The sequence below is a fragment of the Pinus tabuliformis genome, chromosome J (assembly GCF_031772625.1).
Source record: "Pinus tabuliformis cultivar Carrire ecotype Pingquan chromosome J, CPIR1, whole genome shotgun sequence".
Classification (NCBI taxonomy): Eukaryota; Viridiplantae; Streptophyta; class Pinopsida; order Pinales; family Pinaceae; genus Pinus; species Pinus tabuliformis.
This window is the reverse complement of record NC_142295.1, coordinates 911,172,702-911,189,060: the sequence shown is the minus strand read 5'-3', so window position 1 is coordinate 911,189,060 and position 16,359 is coordinate 911,172,702. Positions and strand designations below refer to the sequence as shown.

The window sequence follows — 16,359 nt, the reverse complement described above, 5'->3', positions numbered from 1 at the left end:
ATTAATATTTTTAATGGAATCCCTAAGTCTAAATTTAGGGAAAATAAAATATTAATGTTTATTAATATGAATCTGTGTTAGAATGGTCCAAAAGACATGGATCAAGCCAAATCTAATCTTAACCGTTGATTAGGGACTTAATCTCAGTCGTTGAGAAGTCAATAGGAAAAGTATAAGAGGAGGCTTGAGGGTCACTTGGAGAATACACCAGAGTGATCAGTCATTCTATTCCCTAGAGCGGGGTTTGCTAAGAGAGATAGAATTAGTGATCGGGAGAGCAGTTGAGGAGCATTGAGTACAGAGAGACAGAGAGGCAGAGATAGTGTCGGGATAGCAATAGAGCAGCCAAAGAGAGAGACGCAGGAGCAGCCAGTGCTCACGCAGGGCCACGCAGAGGTAGCTAAGTGTTGAGCAGAGCACCAGAGGGGCCAGCGTAGCTGACGTTGAGGCTCAAAGAGTTGACGCAGGGCCTCCTAGTGCTGACGCAATGCCAGCGTTGGGCTAGGAGAGGCTGATGCAGTCCAGATTGGGAAAACGTTGGGGTTTCTAGGGCAGATTGGTGCTAAGTAGCTGCCAGAAGGATTATCCGGGGTTTCAGCCAGTAGATTTGTCAAAAACTGAGAGGTATTACTGCCAAGGAAATTCTCTGTTCGGTAGGCCAGTTTCGGCACCCAGATTGTACTCTGATATTGCTTAATAAGAAAACCCTCAGATTGCTGCACCGGTTTTCCCACATTGGGTTTTTCCGAGGACATTGGTCCAAAAATAATGGTGTCATGTGATGTGTTTGTTCTTGTTTCTTTTAGTTGTTGATCTATAATATGTTGAGCATGCACTGGTGTTTATTTTCAGTATTTACTTTGTAAATAACTTGTTAAAGAAAATAACAAGTAGATAGGAATAAATCAGAAAAATTGCATGAAGGGTTTCTAAACTAAGTAAACTTAGAAACTTCAACAGATCTTTCAATTGACAAATACCATGACTTAGACTCAGACAAATACCCTCCAAGATCAAGTCTACCACGGCCTTCTGCTGTAATATCTTCGACTTCCCAGTAGATCCAAAATTCTGCTCCACAACAACTTGTGCAACTGTTGTTGTTGCTTCTCTAGGAGACTTTGATCTCCTTCTAATACCCTTCCTCTTGACTTTGCTTGCCTTGACTTGAGTCCTAGGGCTAGTAAGATGCCCTAAGAGACCTTCGCTTGTCTTCCCTTCTATTTTGCTTCCAAAATCGAACCACAGAAGATCCAGCGCAGAAACCCTAACTTCGATCTTCCCAGAAGAATAGATAAGGCCCAGAAACACTTCGACTTCTTCGACTTCCTCTTCTTCGTACTTCCTTCTTTGACTTCTCCTTCTTCGCATAAGATATGAAAGAGTGAGTGATCCAAATGGAGGACAAGTTCCTCTTATATATAGGTTTTTCAAGAGTGGACGTGGCTCTTCATGTAGGCCGACTTGATCTTGGAGGTATTTTGACATTTTAAAGACAAAATAATTTTTTCTTTACAATTTACAATGTGCCCATAGGGTCTTCAATATATGACAATGACTCTTATAGCTAGGACAAACCCTAGAAGCACTCAATGGATGCTTGACCTCTAAAATAAAAGAACTTGAGCATGAAACCCATGCTCCAATAATCATAATAATTTATTTTTCATTTTATATTTACAAGAATACATTTCATACTTATGAAGACCGAACCTAGTTACACATTTTTCAACAACTTGCAAGCGGATGTTTAGACTCCAGGCAATATTGGGGAGCGCTTTCAGGAGGCAGGACGACAAATTTCACTGTGTGGTATGGCCGGCACAGCACAGTTTCGCACGCACCAAATTGGTTCGTGATGTATGCAGTCCATATATTGATTGCACGTCCAAACTTGAGACGTGGTACAGGTTGGTGCCAATAGTTGTCAGGACCATGCCGCAATTGTTCTGGCTGTGGGATCCAGGGATTTGGTTGGTTGATTGGACACCCTATTTCGTGATGAGTGGGATCAAGACAGAGGATGACCCAGCTCACACCTGGTTTGACATGTGGGGAAGCGTTGAGGCCTTTGTCGGATGGCAAGGTTGGTCTTCCTTATTGCTGCTACTGAGGTTCAGTGCTTGATGAGGGCATCTATTTTGAACGTACACAGCAGTGTTGGCAGCTTCAGCCCATAAGAACTTTGGAAGGATTTGATCATGAAGCATGGCACGAGTGGCTTCTATAATAGAATAATTCTTCCTTTCAGCAACACCATTTTGCACAGGAGTATATGCGGTAGTAGTCTCCCTCTTAATGCTAGCTTCTCTACAATGGTCATTGAACTCATTTGATTCATATTCAGTTCCATTATCGTTCCTCAATATTTTGATCTTCTTCCCAGTTTGATTTTCAACCAAGGCTTTGAAAGAACATAACCATGAGAATACTTTGCCCTTCTTCTTCAAGAAATATATCCAAGTTTTGCGAGAGAAATCATCCACAAAGATAGCATAATATAAAATTATATATATCCTCCCAAAGATGTCACGAGCATCATACCAGATAGATCAAAATGAACCAATGTTATGAAACCAGCTCACAAAAAGATAGAAAAGATAGATCAACGCCTTAGAATTCAGCGTCTTCGAGAGAGCAACCTCCTTTACATTACATAAATGAACAATTCTTGGATTATACAAATGACAAACCTCCTTTCTATATATAGGAGTCTAAGGAGTCACAATATAACCAAGCCGACCTAACAATAATAATATAAAGGCACAAAAATAACAATAGAGGGATTCTATGGGGCACAGTAATAACAATATGGGGACAATAGGGGCACAACAATATTAATAAGGGATACAACTACAATAGTAATGGGGGCATCATTAGTATTATAGGGACCTAACATGCCCCTCTCCTTCAAAAAAGTGTTGTCCTCAACGCTTGAGTATTTCTAGATGCTTCTGTATAAAATTCTCATCCTCCCATGTGGAATCTTCAGAGGATAAATTCTTCCACTTGATGAGATACTCCGAAATGGATTGATTTCGTAGTTGTCGAGTTCTTATTTCTATGACTGCTTCCAGTTCCAATATAATTTTTCCTTCCTCGTCAAGTTCTGGCAATACTGTTTGAACTGGGAGCTTGTCGCCTATAACCTTCTTTAAGCATGAAACATGGAAAACTGGGTGCACTCGAGAAGCTGCAGGAAGCTCCAATTTGTATGCCATAGTACCAATCTTTTGCAACACCTTGTACGGACCATAATACTTTGGTGATAATTTGTTATCCTTCTTAGCTTGCTTGAGGGACATTTGTTTATATGGTTGTAGCCGTAGGAATACCCAGTCACCTACATCAAAACTTCTTTCGCTACGATGTTGATCTGCTTGTTGTTTCATTCTATTATGTGCCAACAAAAGGTTATCCTTTAAGAGTTGGAGAACTTGTTGTTGATGCTCGATGTGATGTTCCACTGCTTGAACCTTAGAATTTTCTCTTAAATATGATGTGATGGATGGTGGCTGATATCCATGAAGTGCCATAAATGGGGTCATTTTTGTTGCAGTATGGAAGGAAGTGTTATACCACCATTCAGCCAAAGGCAACCATTTGACCCATTGTGTTCGTTTATCAAATACAAAGCAACGAAGATATCCTTCCAAACATTTGTTTACTATCTCAATTTGCCCATCAGATTGAGGATGATAAGATGAGCTATGAGCTAACTGAGTACCAAGACAAGAAAATAATTATGTCCAAAAATTTCCAGTAAAAATGGGATCTCTGTCACTTACAACAATCTTTGGGTTTCCATGTAGCTTTTGAATTGTTTCCATAAATGCAGTAGAAACTGTACTGGCTTTAAATGGATGTGATAATGCACAAAAGTGTGCATACTTGGTAAGTATGTCAACTACCACCATGATGATACTCTTTCCCTCAGACTTGGGTAAACTTGTGATAAAATCCATTGAAACCTCCTCCCAACGTTGGCTTGGAATGGATAAAGGTTGTAATAGACCTTGGTGAAGTAAATTGATCCATGCAATTCATCCAATAATTTGTCAATGACAGGAATGGGAAACTTATCTTTAATAGTGAGCTTGTTGAGCTCCCTATAATCCGGACACATGCGCCATGATCCATCCTTCTTGTGCACCAATACTACTGGAGCAGAGAAAGAACTTTGGCTAAGTTGAATTATACCAGCCTCTAGCATTTCTGCAACCATACGTTCAATTTTGGGAATAGGGATATCTGTACGGCCTAATGTTTGGAGGAATACTTCCTGGAATCAAATGAATAGCATGATCGTGATCACAAATAGGAGGGAGACCTTTGGGAGTCTCAAATACCTTGGAATGATCATGTTGAACATGTTGACAGGGTGCTACAACTATTGGAGGAGAAACAATTATATGCAGAAAGATCCAAATGTTTCTTTGGAGTACACGAGGTGGAATATCTGGTTCATATTGTATCTCGTGAAGGAGTTAAGGTAGACCCTAGCAAAATTAAAGCCATTAAGGAATGGAAAATCCCCACATCCATAAAGCATTTGCGAGGATTTCTCGGGTTGATAGGGTATTATCGCAAGTTCGTTAAGAATTATGGGAAAATAGCACCACCTCTAACAACATTATTGAAGAAAGATGCATTTTCATGGACTCCAGAAGCAACAAAGGCCTTCGAACATCTTAACGAGGCAATATGCCAAGCACCGGTCTTAGCTACACCAGACTTCACAAAAACCTTTATTGTGGAATGTGATGCTTCAGGAAATGGAATTGGTGCTGTTTTAATGCAAGATGAAAGACCCATTACTTTTGAAAGTCGTCCAATCAAGGGAAAGTATTTACACAAAGCTATTTATGAGAAGGAAATGTTGGCAATACTACATGCACTTAAGAAATGGCGACCCTACCTAATGGGAAGACACTTCAAGGTAAAAACGGATCATGATAGCCTTAAATACTTTTTAGAACAAAGATTACCCTCTGATACCAAATATTATGAAACCAGCTCACAAAAAGATAGAAAAGATAGATCAACGCCTTAGAATTCAACCTCTTCGAGGGGGCAACCTCCTTTACATTACATAAATGAACAATTCTTGGATTATACAAATGACAAAACCTCCTTTCTATATATAGGAGTCTAAGGAGTCACAATATAACCAAGCCGACCTAACAATAATAATATAAAAGCACAAAAATAACAATAAAGGGATTCTATGGGGCACAGTAATAACAATATGGGGATAATAGGGGCACAACAATATTAACAAGGGATACAACTACAATAGCAATGGGGGCGTCATTAGTATTATAGGGACCTAACAACCAATTGCAAAATGTCGGTAGTCTTGCTATCACTTGAGGGGAATGGTCCCCTTGTATGTTTTCCTTCGGCACATCCCTAACAAACACCTTCATGTTCTACTTTAAATTCGGGCATACCTGTCACCATCTTCCTCACATCGGGTAGAGCCTTATAATGTAGATGAGCAAACCTCCGGTGCCATAATTCGGATTGAAGAGATGTGTCGCAAGACATAGCTCCCAATGGGCTTCCTCCAACTTGATATAGGCTATCAACCTTGAATCCAAGAGTAAATGCATCTTTGAAATTCATTTTCCAAACACATGCCTTTCCATCAATGAATGCCACCTTGAATCCTTTGTCTTCCATCGTCGAGATAGATACCAGGTTCTTCTTTAGATCAAGTACATATAGAACTTCTTGTAGATGAATGGTGTTACCTTGATTCAATTGTAGGGTAGCATTCCCAACTCCCTTCACGAGATAGGTGGCATTGTCCCCAAGAATGATTTCCAAATTTGTATCCTTTTCTATCAGATTTGAAAGAGCTTCCTTATACCCAATGAAGTGCCTTGAAGCACCACTACCAATTAACCAATTTCCCAAGGTATCCAGTAGAGAGGCAATAGAGAGGGCAGATATAAGATAAAATTATTTTTGCTTGTTATCAACAACATTAGATTCATCATACTTGGAGTTTCTTGATCTTTTGGGAGGTCGACCATTTCCATGTTGAGTAGCAGGAGCATTCCTTTTTCCTTTATTGTTGAATTTGCCATTCCTTTGATTGTTGTTGCCCCTGAAATTGTTGTTGTGGTTGTCATCATCATGAGGTGTATCCCTTCTATTAGGACACTCCCTAGCATAGTGGCCAAACTTGTTACAAATGAAGCATCTTCCCTTCCTTCCATTTTTGAATCCTGGTCTTCCTTGACATTGCTTCTTTGAACCTACATTGTTCTTCTTTTTAGCATGAGCGGAGAATGCAGTAGGATCATTCCTATTTGAAGGCATGTCCATTTCCATCATCCTTGTCTCTTCTTGAGAACATCTAGTCAGCAATTCTTCAAAACCTGCAACCCTATCGTTGTTGAGGATAGTAGTGTTGAACACGTGCCATTCATGAGGGAGTGCTCCAAGGGCAATGAGAGTGAGCTCCCTATCAGCAATAACTTCTCCTACTGAAAGTAGATCATTTTTTATCTCGGTAATCCTCATAAAGTAGAATTGAATATATTTATTTCTTCCCTTCTTTATGTCCTTTAACTTGTTCTTGAGAAAGAGGACTCGGTTTGCATTGCTAGCTTTGAACATGCCAACCAACCTGTCATATATCTCCTTTGATGTGTTCAAATTGGAGACGTAAACAACTAAATGCTTATAAATAGAATCCCTGATGATCTTCTTGACTTTGACTTCACCTTTCTTGTACTTTGTCTTAGCGGCAGTCGGTGCATTTGAAGGAGGTTCAATAATCTTTCCCTGCACATAGTCCATAACATCTTGCTTTTCTAAAGTCAAATCAAGACACATCTTCCTTTGTCTTAGCGGCAGCCGGTGCATTTGAAGGAGGTTCAGTAATCTTTCCCTGCACATAGTCCATAACATCTTGCTCTTCTAAAGTCAAATCAAGACACATCTTCCATGCATGATAATCAGACTTATCATAAAGCTTGTCATCAGATTTGGAGTAGGATGTGGAGGCCATTGAATCTTGTCCTTGATCAATAGATCTCAGTGATTGCTCTTCTCACCCTTGCTTGGGCTTTGTCTTCACCTCAACTCCGATACCATGTTAATTTTAGGTAACAATGGTATGTTCTATGCTTAAGAGCAATTTACTTCAATTTTCTTATTAGCCCAATATCAATTTCCAGATTAGCAATCACATTGACATGACAATAAATGCAAATAGAACATAAATAAAAACAGTAGAAGACAAGCCAACACAAGAGGACACAAGATGTGGCGCATGCCAGGGACAAACCCCAATGTGGGGAAACCCTTTGATCAATTCTTCTTATTATTCTTCAAAAGTTCAGCAGAGAGAGAGTACAATATACAAAATTCACTTGCCTAATCAAAGTCAAAATTTGTCCAGTCAAATAGACTACAGGAAGCCCTAACCAGAAATTCAACGTTGGTCAATGTAGCAAAATTTCTCCTCCAAATCAGCTTGGTCAAACCCAGTCAACTCGGCCTCCAACAACAATCCAAATCAGCCCAAAACAGTCTGGAAAATATCAGTCAAACTCGGTCAACGCAGAGCTCAAACCTGCGGTCAACGCTAGTCAAACAACTCTAAATGCCTCGATTTTTGTGCCCAAAAATGTGGCCTGCCCAAATAGAAAATTCCCCGAGAAAAACACAGTCAAACTCGGTCAACATTGGTCAAACCCTCCTGCAATTCAATCAACGCCCAAAACGAAAAATTGCAATCTTGTCCTTCGCACATGTGGAGAGAGAGCCTGCCCAGAAATGTGTGCGACCCAATCAGATGAGAGAGACATGTGAGTGATGAGTGTCCAAATGAAGTATATGCTCCTTCTATTTATATGCAACATTGAGGATGAATAGACGTGTCTTTTGGGCTTCTGAGCCTACATTAGATTGTTGGCCGACCTTGACAATTTGTCCATAAACAAAATAAATTCATAATTCCATTTGTACATGTCAGAATGAGATGATCTTTAGATCAATCCTACACCTCTCAGAAAGAGGAATCCAATAAAAATATCAGTTGCATCATATGAGTTGTCCAAGGTGGAGTTTGGCCCTAGTTACCAAATTTAACAAACTTCTTCCTTTTGTCCCTTGGAATATGCATATAAACAGGACACCCAAATATTCGAAGATGATCCACACTTGACTTCTTTCTTGTAAATGCTTCTTCCGAAGTCATGTTGTTCAGAATCTTGAGAGGACTTCGGTTCTGCAAGTAGACAGTTGTTACACATGCTTCTTCCCACAGGAATTGAGGGAGATCTTGATCATGAAGCATGGCTCTGACACATTCTTCAATTGTTTTGTCTTTCCTTTCAGCCACGCCATTCTATTCAAGATTATAAGGAACAATTAGCTCCCTCTTAATCCCTACTTCCTTACAAAACGCTATCAATTCTTTGGAGGTATATTCTCCACCATTGTCAGACCTCGGAGTCTTGATCTTTCTTTCAGTCAGATTCTCCACTTCATTCTTGAATTCTTGAAACTTCTCAAATACCTCATCTTTGTGTTGAAAAGTAGAGAGGGAATGGATTCCTTGATTTGTGCCTTAATTCAAGGAATCGATTTAGTGATCTTCTTAATCATGAACGAGTTCCAATGATGAGGACGAGTTCAAAAAGCAGGCTGACTAGTGCGAGTTTGTGGAACACCGAGTTATCTGTCATCTAGTGTGAGTTAAATTGGGAACTGAATGCTTTGTCATCTAGTGTGAGTGAAATTGGGAACTGAATGCTTAAGTGGAGTTAGCCTCCTAAAATTAGAAGGATCCAGTTAACTAAGTGTGTTGACTTTTATTAACAAGAAAATTTCCAGTTCAACTCCTAATTTAGAAAACTCACTAACAATAGCCAAATCAAATTGCTTATAAGGAGATCGAAAGCACACTCATTATTATCATTCTTGAGCACGAGTTTGTGAGCAAGAGAGCTTGTGGAGGAACGAGCCAAGAGTTTCTTGTGCAAGTTATTGTGGAGAGCATTTCTTCTTGGAAGTGCACATAGAAATAGGAGAAATCCATATTTATTAGGAGCTCAGCTAGAGCTAGGAAATAAGGGCTTATTTCCTAGGGATTTGCGCTAGGAATTAGGAGCATCTAGTGCACATAGCAGGAGGAAGAAGTTCAGCATCTTGCAGGTTGTTTCAAGCCTAGACTAAGGCTGAGAGATCAAATTGTATTCTCTATTGAAGCAAGGTTCTTTGTAAGAGATTTATTGCTCAGTTTTCCTCAATAAAATTCTCTAGCAAGCGAGGGCTTTTCCCTATTGGCTTCCCTAGAAAATTGTGTTGTTTCTTGTTTGAATTTGTGCAAATTATATATGTTATATTTCGTTGTTATTTGGTAGAGAAATTGTGTCTATGTGAAAAGTAAACTTGTTTTCAGATTGTTCATCTAGCAGGATCAGAATTTCGTGGAAAATACACTTTGTTCTTGAGGAGGTGCAATCAAGTTTTCCTTGAGAAATCATCAATGAAGGTCACATAATATCGATGCCCACCAAGAGATTTTACTGCCAAGGGAACACATACATCAGAGTGTATGAGATCTAAAACTTCCTTAGATCCAGTATCACTTTTTGCAAATGGCTTCTTTACGTTATTGCCTAGAGCACAACCCTTACAAGTCCCTTTATGTTCTTCCTTCAATTCGGGGATGCCATTGACCAATTGATTTAGAAATGGAAAAATCTTGTAATGAAGGTGTCCATACCTTCTATGCCATAGTTCAGAAGGGTTCACATCTAAGTGAACTAGGGCTTGAGAGAGAGGTGTAAAAAGTCTATATAATGTCCCCTCACGAATCCCAATTACCCTAGCATGATCAATACTAGAGTCCTTACCCCAAACCAAAACCTTGCCATCAACAAAAGCAATTCTATCACCCTTATCCTCTAGACAAGAAATAGAAAGTAAGTTTTTCTTCAAACCTGGAACATATAGAATGTTGTTGAGGTGAATACTTCCACCAGACTCGAGCTCCAACGAAGTAGATCCAATCCCTTTCACTGGATAGCTCTTCTTGTCTCCAAGTTCGATTGAATGAGAGGAGGTTCCTTTTGACAAAGTCTGGAGTTGACTGCATTCTCCTGTCATATGTCTAGAAGCACCACTATCAATAACCCATACATTCTCGTCCTTGAAAGTCCCAGATAAAGCAGAAAATAAACTTCCATCCATCACTTCTTTTGCTAGCTTGGAGATGATCTGTAATATGTAACCCTTGATGGATATAGCGAGATTCCCAAGAAACTTGAAACCCTTCTTCATAACCCTTGCCATAGTGCCAACTAGGATGTGATCTCCAATCTCCTTCTTGCACCTTAGCTCTGATACCATGTTGGAAAATCAAGAAACTTGTAGACTATAAATGATTTTCCTTAACTTAATAATTACTTGTGATATTAGTTGGCTTTTTGTTACTTATTATTTCTTGTTCATCAAGCAATTATCAAAATATTGAAGATCACAACGAGGCAAAGTACACAAGATATAGGCTCCAAGCCAGGCCAAAACCCCTTCAAGGGGAAAACCCAGAAAGAAAGCTTATCTTCTTATAGAATCTTCTTACAATGAGACTTCCAAGACCCAAAGACCAAAAGCCCAAAATCCTTCCAAGCACCAAGTTAGCCCAACAACAAGACTTCTTCAAGGCAGCTTCAAAACTTTGATCTTGCAGCTTCACATCTAGAATTTCGGCAAAGCAACTTCACTTCAAAATTTTGGCCTCCTGCAACTTGCAGCTTCACACATATGGACAGAAAAAAGATGATCCCCCAGAGACTTCAACTTCTTCTTCCTTTCTTCGTCCGTCTTGCTCTTTCTCCTTCTTCGGTATTATAGATTGAACTTGAGATGAGTGTGTGTCTCAAATGAGTCGAGCTCCTTCTATTTATAGCCTTCTTGAGGGGTCGAATAGCCCTCCTTTAGGCCGACTTGGTCTTAGAGGAATAAATGGCTTTTCTTCACTCAAAATAAATATTTTCTTTTGTTACAAAGAGTCTGAATGGGACTATAATACATGACATAAATTCTTCTTTGACCTAGAAAGAACTATAAGCACAAAGAACATGCCTTTGACATAGACTTGAGCATGAAACCCATGCTTTAAATAAAATAAATTTCTTTTCTTTTTCTTTCTTTATACAAAATATACAATGTCATGTTTACAAAAGGTCATTATGAAGACTAAACCTAGTTACAATTTCCAACAGTGACTTCACTCGGGAGGAGCCGAGGCTCAGCCTTACAAAAGGCACTACGAGCAACAACAACAAAGGACCGGAAGTGGAGAAGGAGGAAGAGGAGAATGTAGCCCTTGCAGGTAAAGGGAAGGCGAAGAAGGGTCCCAGTCAAGGACAAAACTCAAAAGGAGACGAGAAGAAGAAAAAGGACCTGTCGAAGGTCAAATGTTTCGGATGTAGTGAATTTGGTCACTACGTCACCTAGTGTCCCAAGAGAAAGAAGGACAAGAAGGGGCAGGAGCAAACGGCAGCTTCAGCAAAGATAGATGAGTTGACCTCTAGGGTGGAGGAGTTCGCATTGATAGCAGTTATACCTCCAGATGGAGCAAGAGCGTGATGTTTCAGGATTATCATATTCGGGCAGGGTCCATGGAAGAGCAGCAATAGTTGCAGCATACTATTCACATGGATCATTACCTTTGCTACATGGGCTCAGGAGATCAGTGTCAGATCTTGAGGGACAATGCAGAGCTAGTTGCAGTCAGATTCTAGAGAGGCACAAAGGCAGTTGGGCGCAGTCAAATACTCAATAGATAGTGCAAAGCTAGTTACAGTCAGAGACTCAAGAGACAGTTGCAGGGGCACAGTAGATCTATAGAGATCGAGTTTCCAATTGCAGTTGCAGGAAATTCATATGATTGAAGGAGGCAGTGAAAATTGCCCAATTGCAGGATTGCAGGTGCAGTTCCAGCCTGAGTGAAACTCCATAAGGGAGTTTCCATCCAGGAGAGATTTCCCAGTTTTGTTTCAAAGGGAGATCGGGTAAGATCAAACTCACTATTGCAGTAGTTGAAGCAGCAAATTGTAATACATGAATAGTAGCAGAGCAGTGGCAGTAGCAGTGTGAGATAGATCATAGCATGCGTAGCAGTTGATGAACAGTGTTTGCCAGTGGACTTCTTCACAGTGATTTCCTGTTACAGGGAGTCAAATCAAAGTGAGATGTGAAGAAATGAGGTGAAACAGATATCAGACATCAACAACGTGTTCAGAGAGATGATGGGGAGAGAACGCCTTCCTCGCTAAGAGGGAGTATTAGTTTATGGATTTGTTGTAGCATCGGACAGGTGTTCTAGTCTTAGATGGTGCTAAGAGGCTAAGAACACTGGATCTCCAATACCGAGAAATAGTTTCGCGAGATATGGCTCTGAAACACCTTAATTAAATTAATTAGCCAATAATTAAATTATTTCCTAAGTTTAACTTAGGGAAGTTGGTTAGTTAAAGTTAATTAAGGATGTTCGAGATTGCTCTAGAGACTTCTATTGATAAAGTCTAACTGATCTTAGTCGTTGATGGAGATTTAATCTTGGTCATTGAAGTATCAACGAGAGATTATAAGAGCTGCTCAAAGGGATGGAGAGAGACCAGTGTTGTGAACATCTTGTTAACATCCCAATTTTATCTCGAAATTGCGATTTTTTGGCATTGTCGATGTTTGCCAATTTTCACCAATATTTTGAGGATATCTTGATATTGCCAATGTTTGCCATTTTTTACCGATATTTTATCGATTTTTTTGGTTTTCTAGACCCTTGTTGATTTTTTCCCAATGTCGATGTTCGCAACATTGAGAGAGACACATAAGCATCAATTATCTTGGCGGATCGAGCTACCATCTCACAGCTTCAGTGAGGGCACGATTCGAGCCAGAGAGAGAGCATCGGAGAGAGGGAGAAGCAAAAAATCAGAGATCGGGATTCCAAAGAGTTTTCTCATGTTTCCCCAGTGACAGATTGGAGGAGACATGAGGTTGAATTATCTACAAAAAGGGCCGCAAAAGCTAGTGCGAATAGCCAGAAACACCAGTGTGAGTTGCAGGAAGAGAGAGGATTCAGTTGTCGGAGGCCATATCAGCTTCTAGAAGGCAAAGCAAGTCACTTCCAAAGGCAGAGGGAGGCACGACAGCTCACTTGGAGCCAATTTCCAGGCAGTTGGAGTTTCCCAAAGCCAACAGTGCAAATTCCAGGCTACAGTGCGAGTAGCCAGTGTGGGGTTTGAGCAGGAAAAGGAGGTCGATTTGTTTAGCAGAGGAGATCTGGGATCTCCAGATTATTTTGGCCAGATATTTGTCGGAGGATTGCTAGTTGGGTATCCAGATTATTGTACTCTCAAAATTTGTTGCATAATAATAAAACAAAATCTTCATTTGCGGTATCGGTTGTCCCTTCGGGGTTTTCCTTGGGACTTTTAGTCCAAAATAATTGTGTCAATTTTTTATGTGTATGCATCTATTTCTCAGTTCCTGATTTTGACTTCTGCATCGTATTTTTATTGTGAAGAATTGTAGTGTGACTTATTTGTTATCTATCATGAAACAAATAAACTGCTAATCAGTTAAAAGAATAAACTCCAGTTGTTGCAATTTAGGGAAATTTCGAACAAGATTGAGAGAGGCATCTCAATGAGCGTGTTAGGCCCGAAGAAGGGGGCAGCAAAGAGATCTAGATCAGCCAAGGATGGTTTGATCAGCTAGATCAGATCCAATGTTGTATGTATTTCCTCAGTGGGGCCATTTCCCGAAGAAGGATGCCCAAGTAAGTTCTAAAGAATTTAATAAAGAACTCTGATTGGGTAGAATCTATTGTGTCATATTTCGTATTGAGATTGGTAAATTTTGCTTCCGTTGAATTTTTGTCTTAATGAACCTAGTTTTTTATTTAATCAGTAGATCATTAATCTACTAAGAATCAAGTGTCTAATGCTAGATTTGCAGGAATTCTAACAAAAGGAAGGAGGATAATCTTCGATTCTTTACTCTCGTAGTTTTTTCAATGGCCTTGTTTGATCAAAAGTAATTTTTCATCTTAAACTTAATTAAGACATTTACTTTAGTTTTGTTTCATCCCATTCCTAATTTTGATTATGAGGGAACCCATTTTTAGAACTGTGGACTCTTTGCATTTACGTCGGTATGAATGATATTTTACTAGCAAACAAAAAAAATAGCTTACCCACCTACTTAACGTTAATACTCACCGAATGGATGATTTCCTTGCAAAAGTACCTATTCTACACAAATAGCCAACCGAATGAACAACTGCCCTGTGCAACTCTCCCTTCAAAATGGGCACTTTCTTACAATACTACATGCAGCATAACCACCTTATTCCAACAAAGACAAGGTTTTGGAACATTCAGATGGGTCACAATATGGTTTTGAAAGTCCTGAGCAAATTCACTGAGTATTGTCGTCATGAACATATGGATCATTTGATCCTTTGTATCATCACTCATCTTGTTAACCTCAATGTATAAAGTAACTAATATGGGTTAGTGATCCAATTCAGGATAAGGCATTTGAACTTTAGATTTTTGAAATTTTATGTTTCGGGATTGGAAGGATATAATGCAGTAACTTTGACCTGGTTAGACTTGGGACTTAAATGTAACTCCCGTACTTATTACTGCCTCTCTACAGCTTGAAAGGTCCACACTCCAAACTGGTCCCACTGTCTACAACACAACTTTGTGAACACGGACTATTTGTTAAAAGCTACTCCAGTATTAGTATATTGCAGATAGTGATTCTGATCAGTTTGCACTTTGCACAGATGAGAAGTTGTGCGGGCATACCAAGAGCTCAGTGCGTTTATATTAGTTGGCTATTTCACCCTTCTTGCACGCATTTCGTTTACTGCCGCTCGCTGCAATCTATTTCATTCATAGAAGGCCGATACTGAAAAGTTGTAATGTCTCGTTACTGAATTATTTATAAATTTGTTCAGCCCTACAAAAGAGACTGAACCGCAGTGAAATCTGCCACAGAGCCCACACAGATGGGCCCCGAACCACCATAATGACAAAATAGAGCTCGCTCTTGGTGCCATAATGGCAAACCGAGAGTGCTCGTGATATGCATGTAGGCGAGGCATGAGATCGGATCCTCTGCTCTGATACCGAAAAATGGATATGAACCACAAAAGTCATAAATGTATACATGTGTGTAGCAAAACAGAGTTAAAAAATGAAGCATATATCAACTAGAAAGCCGAACAAGGATCCCTCGTGTAAGCTGGAAAACATAGAGAAATGTGTATATACGCCGCTGGGACAAAACTAATGAATGGACAATATTCAGCATAAAGTTGTGTTCCTGGCAATAAACTATTTCTTATTACCTGGATTTTGCAAATACTGTTAATACATCAATCTAACAATGTAATCAAAAGGCCCTAATTTATCGACCATCTCTACAAAGAACAGGAAAAGAAAACAAATATGTAAATACCTTGAGTAGATCAAGTGTATCGGTGGCCATTCGACCCTTGCTCGGCAACCCCAGACGAACCACATTGCGCTCAACAGCATTCGGCTCTAGGAATCCGTTCCCCGCCTGCGTCGAGAGGTCCTTCGAAACAGCCGTGGATTGCAAGGATTGACATCGCAGAGAATTGAACCTGAAACCTCTGCGTTTGCCGTGAAACACAGACGAGGACTTGAGCAAGATTGGGACCGATACATTCGAGCAAGTGCTCGGGGAAGGAAGCAGTTGATGTTGTGGCGAAGCCGCCGCTTTGATCGACATTACAGAGTCCCGATAGTTGAACCGTCTTCTATGAATTGTTCCCAACCTCTCAACTCAACAATGGAGATCTGCTTCTTGATCTTCACCCACGTGACATGCCCTACATGAGCCTCTGGTCTTCTTTACTGTTACGTGGTAAGGATTCAAAGTGTCACGTTTTTGGTAAGTGGCGAAACATTATCGAGAACATTGAGATTCAAAGTGTCTTCCCTTTGATTTTTTACTTTTAAATTCATTCATTCATTAATCCTGTTATTTTTAAGGTATTACTGGCATTTAGGTTGTGGAGATTGCCTGAATCCGATTTGAATCTAAATATTTTTTATTTATTTTTGAAATTAATATACAAAATAATAAATGATATAATTAATATATTAAAATCTCGGGGAAAAAATAAAAGAGATAATTAATATATTAAAATATAGTTCCTCCCTATAAATTAAATTTTAAAAATATATTTATTAGATTTATATAAAAGTATATGATGATGATTAACGTCCGTTGAGACCAAATAATGGTCTATCGGACCTAAAAAACAAATTATCTATT

General features: G+C 39.5%; 1 protein-coding gene across 1 annotated transcript in view; it reads right to left on the bottom strand.

Annotated features, from left to right (window-relative positions):
• Nucleotides 1-16,054, bottom strand: part of LOC149229703 (ATP phosphoribosyltransferase 1, chloroplastic-like) — a 205,829-nt gene extending 189,775 nt beyond the window's left edge. The window contains exon 1 of the mRNA XM_089378700.1: nucleotides 15,514-16,054. Within this exon, the coding sequence (XP_089234826.1) occupies nucleotides 15,514-15,810 (297 nt within the window). The 5' untranslated portion in view covers nucleotides 15,811-16,054. The remainder of the gene's footprint in view (nucleotides 1-15,513) is intronic.
• Nucleotides 16,055-16,359: the final 305 nt, after the last annotated feature.